Source organism: Amphiura filiformis, chromosome 10, assembly GCF_039555335.1.
Source record: "Amphiura filiformis chromosome 10, Afil_fr2py, whole genome shotgun sequence".
NCBI classification, from domain to species: Eukaryota; Metazoa; Echinodermata; class Ophiuroidea; order Amphilepidida; family Amphiuridae; genus Amphiura; species Amphiura filiformis.
The window spans coordinates 50,579,912-50,590,318 of NC_092637.1; the positions used below are offsets into that span (position 1 = coordinate 50,579,912).

General features: G+C 34.6%; 1 protein-coding gene across 1 annotated transcript; it reads left to right on the plus strand.

The window, feature by feature from the left end:
* The first annotated feature begins 5,596 nt into the window (after positions 1-5,596).
* Positions 5,597-8,992, plus strand: LOC140163005 (bombesin receptor subtype-3-like). The gene has a single exon (XM_072186343.1). It carries the CDS (start codon positions 5,965-5,967, stop codon positions 7,117-7,119), a length of 1,155 nt encoding a protein of 384 aa, XP_072042444.1. The 5' UTR covers positions 5,597-5,964; the 3' UTR covers positions 7,120-8,992.
* Positions 8,993-10,407: the final 1,415 nt, after the last annotated feature.

Below are 10,407 nucleotides of genomic sequence, written 5' to 3' on the forward strand. Positions count from 1 at the left end.
GCCTATTTGGAAATACAAATTCATATATGCGAATTCAAAATGGAAAAATGTTCAATCGAATTCGCGAAGTGCAGAATCAAATCCAGAAGTTCTTATATATTTTACAATGGTTCAAATATGAAAATGCTATTTATCGTGTTTATATTTTAACACATGTATCTAATGCTTAAAAGCATTAGATACATGTGTCATCGACATTGTTCAAACAAGCACGTTGCTATATTAAATGTGAAGGGAAAACATAGTTTTAAGTAGTGTTAAAAATTGCCTAATTGAAAGACCTAGTAAAAATGAAATGAATTATAACTAATTATATATTTAAAAGCATTTTCCCGGTTTAGTTCAGACACCATAAAGTGATGTATGTCCCATAGTTCAATCAAGCTCAGTGTAGTTAATCATACAAAAATATATCTGCTTCTTCTAACGATTTATATGGGTCTTTTAAAATCTTCGTATTTTTAATTGTATATGTACCGTCGTATAAGAATAAAAACTAAATGAACACAGTCAAAACAACATCCAGAAATTAAATAGCTAAGCATATTTTGCAGTCAACTTGTAAACACATCCTTCACATCACAACCTGTTTAATTTTAATATAGACCCATTTCGTGTCCATTTCATTGTGTGAAAAAATCTGGATAATATGATTACAGGCCTAGTATAACATTTTATTAAATTTTGAGGTGTATGCAAAAACATTTGAACATGTTAATAATTTTTGCAGTGAAGGTGCGTCGGAATAGTGAGTGTTCAATTATAAACACATGAAATCCTGGAAACGTGAAGATTAACATGTTTAAGTGTTAATATTGTTAACACCCGAACGTGTTAAGCGATGTTTTAAACATATTTTAATACGTTCTTGTGTTTAAAACAATATTAACATGTTACATTCGTATTCGTATTTGCAAGCATTATGTGTTTATAATTGAACACTATACCTAAAGTATATTTCTCATTACAAGCATTACCCATTAAAACATTTGTGTGTTTATTCTGTGTTACATAGGACTACTCACCTTTTTTCCTGCAGCAACGTAAAGCTATAAGCCTATGTCAGTATACTTGAAAATGCGCATAATTTCAAATTGAATTCCTTTTCGCTAATTAGATTGTCAATGCATGAAATTGAAAATCGGATTAACAACGTTTCGCAGTCCATCATGCATCTATGGTGAAATTGATTGTCTATTTCTTTAAATTCGACGTCCAATGGTGAAATTGAAACATTCAATAACGAAATTGAATTCCCAATAATGAATTGTTCTGATCTTACATTAATTTGATTGAACTGAAATGAAATCGATTGCTCATAATGCGAAAAAGAAATCGGGATTCGTTGCGATCATTCAATCTTGCGCGAAAACGAATGACAATTTTATTAAATCGAACGCACAAATTGCAAAATTGACCGGGAAAACCTATATTAAACGCAGTATGTTCATATATAACAGATTTTGTTTATATTTAAAAGGCAATATTAGTAATTTAGATTTAGAACATATAACTTTGTAGCTAACAAAATGCTGTATATCAGGAACATAGGATGTCCAGGAAAGTACTATTTCGTCTCAAAAACATTTTGGGTATTTTAAACCCTAAAAAAACATATTAAAGTAAATAGGTGAATTCTTACAATTTACTGCTCCGTTCTTACAATATTTATAATATCCGTGGCACCTTTTGAAAATATTTTTCATAAAATTCAATTTCTAGAACGGATTATATTACCCATTATCAAAATTTCTGATGATGCAGTTATTTCAACAATAGAATAAGCAAACTGGTTGGTCTTCGAATATTTATTATAACTTTAGGGATGAAAACAAAATCAATCGGTTGATCGCCGGTTTCGTCCAGTTTCCATTGTTAAGAACAATAGAAACCGGACGGAACCGGACGGAAACGGCGGTCAACCACTGGTCGAGTTTTGATTTCAACCCAGAGGATGATTTAAGGAAGCCCCATCATGCACTGTAAAAGTGTTATCACTAGAGTTTCAACTGCCACTTTACTTTTCAAATCCCATTGAACTCTGTGCAAAAGATGTTGTTTAAGAATTGCCCGTGTGTCATTATTACTTGGTCGGTTTCAGATCTAAAGTGATGTATGCATGAAGGATAATTCATGCCTTCTGTACATAACATAAAATGTGAAATCGACCAACCTTTTGAAGGTGTTTTTATTGTAAATATATCTGTCCAAATTCAAATTTAACCATGCACGTGTGTATGCAAGTGGGCGGGCAGTGGTGTCATGTTCACTCACACAGCTGTGCTAACCGCAAGACTTGCTGGGAAGTGCTTAAATCATCCTCTGATTTCAACCCTTAAACTATGATATAATAAATCTTAGAAGAACCACTCGATCTTTTGTTTAATAATAAGGTACCCTTGGAATAACTGTATCGTCAGAAACTTGAATTTATTATGGATATAATGTCAACAATTTCTTACACAGAATTTAAGGAATCTCAAAGAGATACCTAATTGAGAAATGTTAGTGCAATTTTCCTGTCTTGTCCACTTTCGAAGTTCAATAGAATATACATATTTTTTTTTAAATCTATAACGTTGCTTTAATTACCATGATTAAACGTTTTTAAATAAAAACTGAAAAATGATTTGTACTTAATTTATCTTCTTTATGTCATCAAATCGTCCCAGATATTTTAAAATTAAGCTTGCACCGTTATTATGTTTTTGGTTGAAACGTTGGATTGATTACAATATCTTCTTGCTAATACACTTTCGAGTGAACGTATATTTTGACTACACAAATACACACTGTTGATGTACGGAACGTCTGATATCGTGGTTAAAAACAAAACTCTTTTAAAAATTGAAAAAGAATCTTAAAATAATTGAATTGGATCATTTCGATTCCAAAGAATTACACATCATTGTTGCCATAACAGGAAGTTTTCTTTATAATAGCGAAATTTGTGTTAAATCCCAACTATGGGTAAACCTATATTACAAAATGAAAAAAAAAATCACATAATATTAAATTTTAGTTTCCTTGTCTGTTTACTCATCATTTGTCAATACATGAATTGTATTCTTTCGATTTGAAAGGATTACAGGCTTACAATGAAATGTGTGTTAAGCTGCCGTGGGAGGGGCAGGGCGCCCCCGACAATCTCAGAAAAAGAGAAAACACGGGGAAATTAAGTTAGTGATGGAAAAAGGGAATTTTCAAACAAATTCTTATCATGAAAAATGTAAAGAATAACTTAAATAATGTAAATACTCAATTTACACACATATAGTTTCTTGAATAATAAACAACCGTGGGTTTGGATGTAATTGATAATAAAAACAAACTCAAGATAAACAGAGTTAATAGACCGAGTTTTCGGATGAGAGGAAAATACAAACGATACTAAGTGTAAATTGAGAGGCTGCTTACATTTTGTTAAATGTAGACAGTGGTTATTTTGTACTTTAAAAATGTTTTAAACCGCATAACAAAAACACAGGGGCAGAGGCGGCACTACGGGATAGGGTGGGTTGCAAGGGTGCCCTCCCAACAAAAATACCAAACATTCCCAGACCGCCACTCCACATAACCCCCAGGAATTATTTTGACCATCCCCCACACGAAATTTACTTTGCCCTGCCAACCACATCCCACTCCCATCCACTGCTCAGGGGTGTTCAGAAAGTTGAGTTTACATCAGACAGAACTCATGAACAAAATGTTATCTAACTCTAAAACGACTCTTAATCCGATCAGTGTGCCGAAGTGGGTTTAGTTTGGAATGTTCACTGGAAGATTTAAAATATGCGATGTCATTTGCCAAAATATAAAAATCATCTACGAAATCTGCGGCAAATTGACGCATGAGTCCATCCTCTGTAGATACGTAAATAAAGCGTTAAGCACGCCCTCATCCTGGAATGATCACTTCAAAGTAGAAATGTTTATTCACCGATAGAGTTCGCCAGTTTGTCTTCGCCTTTGAAAAAGATTTTGGAATGTCTTACACTATTCAAAAATAATTTTGGAACAAGCGGTATTATCTGTAGATTTTTGTCTCCTATTTATGATTTTTTTAATGATTTATGATATCTGTAATATCTTACTACTGTTTTAACAACACGTTAATATTGTGAAAATCGGGGATAGAACTTAGAAGTTGTGAATTCTGTGGAAAAACTGCAACACAGTTCATTCTTGCCGGGATGTCAGGCTGTTAACTTTTTCCCAATAGAAACTCATGATTTTACAATTCTCCGAGATATAAATTGTAAACATAGAATATTATCATCTCTTGTACAGTGACTCTATAATTATCAGTTTTGAACAAATGTTCATGTTCATCAAACGTTACCCTTGTAACAATTGTTCTTTCGCACTGTCTAAATAGATATCTATCTGCCCATCGCCCCATCCCCTCTCGCACACACTCCAATAATTCTCACCACTATTATAGGCAAAGTATCTAATTCTCGACCATAAGAGGTAACTCGGGCACGCACATACAGTAAGCCAAAAAAATTAAGGTACCAGTTGTGTTCACCCCTGTATCCTAAATAAAGACAAATATGTAAGATTAAAACAAGCACCCAATACCTGTCCTCTTTAGCTCTGATTTAAGACCTTACTTGTTGAAATTGGTTGAAAAAACAGTGATCTAAAACCTAATGAAGAAACGAAATCAAAAGTTGCACTTTTGGGTTATAATCAATGAAAGTACGACGCTAGTTTTAACGTGCTAATCAATGGAAGTACGGCGCTAGTTCTCTTGTTCAAGAACTCGTTGTGTACAAATCAATAGGGCATAATATGGAGCAAACTGAAACTTTTACATTGGCATCTTCCTTGAGTTTATGAATCGTCGTGTCTTTATTCCTTGAACAATTTCAACAAATGAGGTCTTAAATTCGAGCTAAAATATGTGGCTATTGGCTGCTGGTTCCGATTATGACATATGTGATGCGATCAAGTAAAATCAGTCGGAACTCGGACATATTGATTTTGATATATAGCCATACAAAGGAAATATTTCCTTTTGTTTCCTTTTGTTTTGGGAACTATTTAATCGCTCATATCTTTGGAACTGGTTCTTCAATTTCAATGCTGTTTACTATCCTATAAGAAACTGAAAATTTCCGAGTTCCGACTGATTTTGCTTGATCGCATCACATATCTGTCTTTGTTTAGGATATACAGGGGGTGAACATAACTGGTACCTTAATTATTTGGCCTACTGTATATCGGGAGCGTACTACCAAATGATTACGGAGTAAGCACGTCTTTTAATAATACTTGGCCAATCACGGTCTTAGGTCGGGCGATCATGTTGTTCCTCGAGAATTATATAGTTTGCATGTACTTTCAAAAGTATAACTTAATTTCGATGTGCAAACTGAAACAAAACTCCTGCTTGCCTTGTTCCACTTAGGACGTTAAGCAGTATCCGATAACAAGAAGAAGGATGTATACCCCTACCCGACATTGATGCACATTAATTTTCCGTACGCTTACTTTAAGACGTGAAGTGAAAGCAGTAATATACTCCCCCAACGGTGATTTGACTTCGGTAGATTTGCCGGTTGAATTCACCTTCATTGGTGGAAAAGATTTCAGACTAGCACCATGACAAACGCTGCGTAAGACAGAGCTTACATACTTGATGATAACGATTGGCATTTGTGTATTTCGCATGATCGTGTGAATGGACCTCTATAAACATTTTTCTATGAAGGACACTTTTCTACTAACCTTTTCTCATCATTGAACATTATCGTTATTATTATTAAACCACTAAGTTGTTGCCGCACGATTTACTTTAAACAAAACACAACATGCATTTGGCTTTGGTAATGTGTATAAAAAAGTAATTAACCAGTGGAGCTCATAATATATCGTTCACAATTCATCGGAAGATATAGTGTGATACATACTCAACATAATTGTGGAACCAACATTTTAAGTCGTTTAATAACGCGTATGACACATCAACCGACAGAAATGGAGATATCTCAAGGATCTGTTGCATATTCACCATCTAACTTATCTTTAATAGACTTTATGCAATCGGTTTGCGTTGTCCGAACACATTACGTGGCGCGAATGACTATCTTTGCCATATTCGTCTTATTTGGCATCATTGGTAATACTCTGCTCTTAGTTGTGATACTTAAGGATAAACAATTACGTAATGCACCAAATATTCTAATATGTAACCTCGCAGCGGCGGACTTGGTGTTTATATTGGTAACAGGTCCTATAAGAATTGAACATGAAATACACCCATGTTGGCTTATTGGAGATATGCCGTGTGCGCTTCGATACTTCATTCCGTATGTTTGTCAGGCAACGTGTGTATACTCTCTGGTTGCGTTAAGTCGAGATCGTTTCTCCGCGATCGTTCATGGGATACACTCTCGCAAGTCGAACCAATTGAAGAAAACGGTATTTTGGGCTGTTCTCACATGGGTATTTGGTATCCTATTCGCAGCTCCGATTTTATCGAAACAATTTCACTACGTTGACATGGAGGTGCTTTGTATGTATGTGGAGCACGGAAGCCGGGCGAGTCAGATTTACGAAACATTTCGCGTTTTTATTTTGTACATAATCCCGGCGATAATAATAGCAGTTCATTACAGCATCATGGCAAAGACACTCATTAAAAGTACAAAAAGTTTCAAGGTCAATAGCGCAACTTTTGAAAAACAAATTGAAGCGCGGAAGCGACTTGCTTACTTGTCGATTACGTTATCCATATTCTTCGGTATATTCTGGTTCCCTAGCCATATTTATAACCTGATGTACAGTTTTATGTCAAATGAAGATTTACAGAGTAGTGAACCATTTAAGAAATTTCGCCACTTTCATTATTATATGTCTTTAGCAAACTCAAGTCTTAATCCGTGCCTGGTGTTTATTCTTAGTTCGTCACATCGTAAAATACTTTTGAAATGCTTTGGAAGAGAAGAAGAGACTCGAAACATTACTGAATCTCGTAGTAGTAGAAATACGGTGATAATGAGAATGTACAATGCTGCTGATAATGGGGATGCGATGGTCACTGAGTGTGATAATCCGAACAATGTAAGTGATACGCAACCAAATCAAGACAATGAACCGGTAGATGTGTAACGTGTTTTTGTAAGATTTTCTTTGGAGATGTAGTACTCTTTTGCAATCATGGTGCCCTTTCTTCTAAACTGTAACTGGTATTTTCAACAACTTTATTACCATTTATATCGAAAACAAATCCTTTGTCATACGAACGCAAAGCTAATACAATTAAGAATATTCAGGCCATGACTTTAATATTGACTTTCTTATTGAGACAATCTGTACCGGTAAAACAGCAACTGTTCGACATTTAATTTCGTATACTTTTATCACCAGCTTTCAAACAAAATCATTAAGTGATATCCCCATACAATAATAAATGAAACCAAAGCAAACACTGAACAGATTTTAAAAAAATGCAATGCGGGGACCACATCGATTTCCATAGTAAATACCTCGACGTTTTTATGAAGTTGAAACTAGTTTCTGAGAAAAAAATGGCCATGTTTCATTCGGATGTGGCTATTAGTGTTATTGGTACTCTGGTGGCAACAAACAAAGAATAAAACCGGGCTTCTCAATGCTCACATTACCACAGTATTTTCAAACAAAAAGGTATTTCAAATAATGGATGACTGCTCTAAAACCTTATCTAACCTTATTCCGTGTAAATTACATGTGGGTAGTGTTACCAAAAAAAACCCATAATGGTAGGGAACACAGGTATTAATATGGAATCTCTTTAAAATTGCGTAGTCAGTGTAATGGAATTTCCTCTAAATTGTAGCATATTTTATTTTACAGTGTAGCATACTTTTCCTTAAGAGCTATAGTATCAAAAACGACTGTTTGTGGGGAACGGATATTTGTTCAAATTTCAAATAGCTCATTTTAGTGAGGTTTATTGATTAACTAATTCGACTTTAACCGATATATGACGTGTTTGCATATGTATATATAAGATTGTTGTTGTTGTAACTGAATAATAAGTAGAATATATAGCATTATAATAACATAAGTTAGGATGATGTATTTCATTAAACTTTTCACGCACTCATCACGAGCGTAAAACCCGACAAAAATAATGCCAAAGGAAACACTCATATTTTAAACGAAACACTATATTATTTCATAAACGTCGCTGGACATTAAAAAACATATAAATTTAACATCTGAAGTAATACTCACATGAAGTTAAAAATACCCAATGACAAAACCTCAGATTACAAATTTAACGATTATGTGATTTGCGTGAGGCACACGAAAAAAGCGGTTGATTTAAAAAAAAAGTTTTTAAGTTGGCACACAGAAGCAGAAATATACCGAGACTCTTCAGTCTGATCTAAATACCTTGGTGGAGTGGGCAAACATGTGGCAAATGTCTTTCAACACAAAGAAATGTAAAACTTTAAGAGTCACTACCAAGAAATATCCGATTATGCATACCTACAAGATGGCATCTGATCAACTGGAATCCGTTTCACACCATCCGTATCTTGGAGTTGAATTGTCATACAATATGAAATGGTCTCACCACATAAATAATATCACAGCAAAAGCAAACCGAGCATTGTGGTTCCTCCGCAGAAATCTATGGAGATGTCCAGTAGCGGTAAAACAACAGATGTATTTTGCTCTGGTCAGACCCTTGCTTGAATACGCGTGCTCCGTTTGGGACCCCCATACAGCATCGGATACTCATAAAATCGAGATGGTCCAACGTAGAGCCGCAAGGTTTGTTACCAGAAATTACAAAAAATCACCAAGTACAATGACAAACATACTGCACCAACTTGAATGGCCCACACTTGAACAAAGAAGACTGGAATCACGATTAACCGTTATGTTTAAAATCAAACAAGGTCTCATTGCCATTCCCATACCGGATTATGTTCAGAATCAGACAGCATCCCAAACCCGCCAATATCATCCGGCCAAGTTCAGAGTCATGGGACCCAAAGAAAAGCAATGCTTACAAATTCAGTTTTACCCACGCACCATTCTAGACTGGAATTCATTGCCAACTTCAATACTCAATATTCAAAATATCAATGGTTTCAAAAATGCACTTGTAGATCTAAGGGTGTAGAGTAAGGTAATTTAAGATTGTAGTTTTGTAGTGTAGTATTTGTTTTTCATCCAGTGCCATGTTATTTCTCAGCGTGATATTGCTTCGGCAACTTTACTGAGTATTTGTATAGAAATAGAAAATAGAATACATTTTTTTATATACTGGACCAACTTTGTACAAATTATTAGGTTTGCATTAACCTTTGATATTACAAACGAGGTTCAAATGCTCAGCTACAAAATGCATCAAACTTGTAAGTGTCATGACGATCTTTTCATTAAAATGTACATACTTCACTTTTTTCAAGTGCTGTTGAGTCTGTCCTATTATTGCTGTAAGCTAATGTAAGTGACACCAAAGTTGAAATTGAAAATGTGTATGAATTATATAAATAAAACAATTCAGTGCACGGGTTGAAGAACATTGCCGCACGCGTCTTTTCTTAACCTTTCAACGGGACTTTAAAAATCTAAGATTTGGTCTGTCTACCAAAACAAGTATTGCGTATGCTCACTGTATGTGTCTTACTTCGAACGACACGACAGGAATTTAATAATAATAAGTCACCATTATAGTTCTTCGAATTTGTGTAGTTAGACAATTGTTGAAGATGGGGAATACCGGTGTTTTGAAATTACCTTTCTGTATTAAGAAAAATAAATTTGTTTTAAGCCGATTAAACGTAGATGTTTAGCGTCCGGTATTTTTTTTTGGGGGGGGGGGTCTTTACCTTTAATTTTAGCTGGAAAAAGGCGAAATTCTTTTCTATTTTTTTTTTTGTTATGGTAGGGTATATCCCTTTAATGAACACACAAGTGTTTATATACATTTGTAAGGCCATGGAATGTGTTTCAACTACTAAAACACCTTCAATAAAAAGGTTATAACTGAGATTTTGGAAAATAAAAAGAATAAGAATCTTCAAAAATGAAACGGGAGGAGAGGCTAAATATGTATTTTTTTCTCGTCCTTGTGTGCTAATTTAGGGATAATATAGGGTTGTACGTATTCAGCTTCGTTAGTAGTCGAATAGACATCGCCAAATACTCGCGACTAAGACGGTCAACGTCCAATAAAAATAAAAAGCCTAAAACGGATGACAAAAAAAACACGCACGAATGCTCAAAATAACAAGAAGTGCATTGCAAGCATTTATGTATTTAAACATTCAAAACACAAATTGCTATTAAAGTCTGCCTACATTAATATGCATCTTAGGATATACCAATTTCACTATATGGACAAGGATGCAAATGATGTGTAGTGTCAATTTAGCAGCGTGTTATATCTCCTCA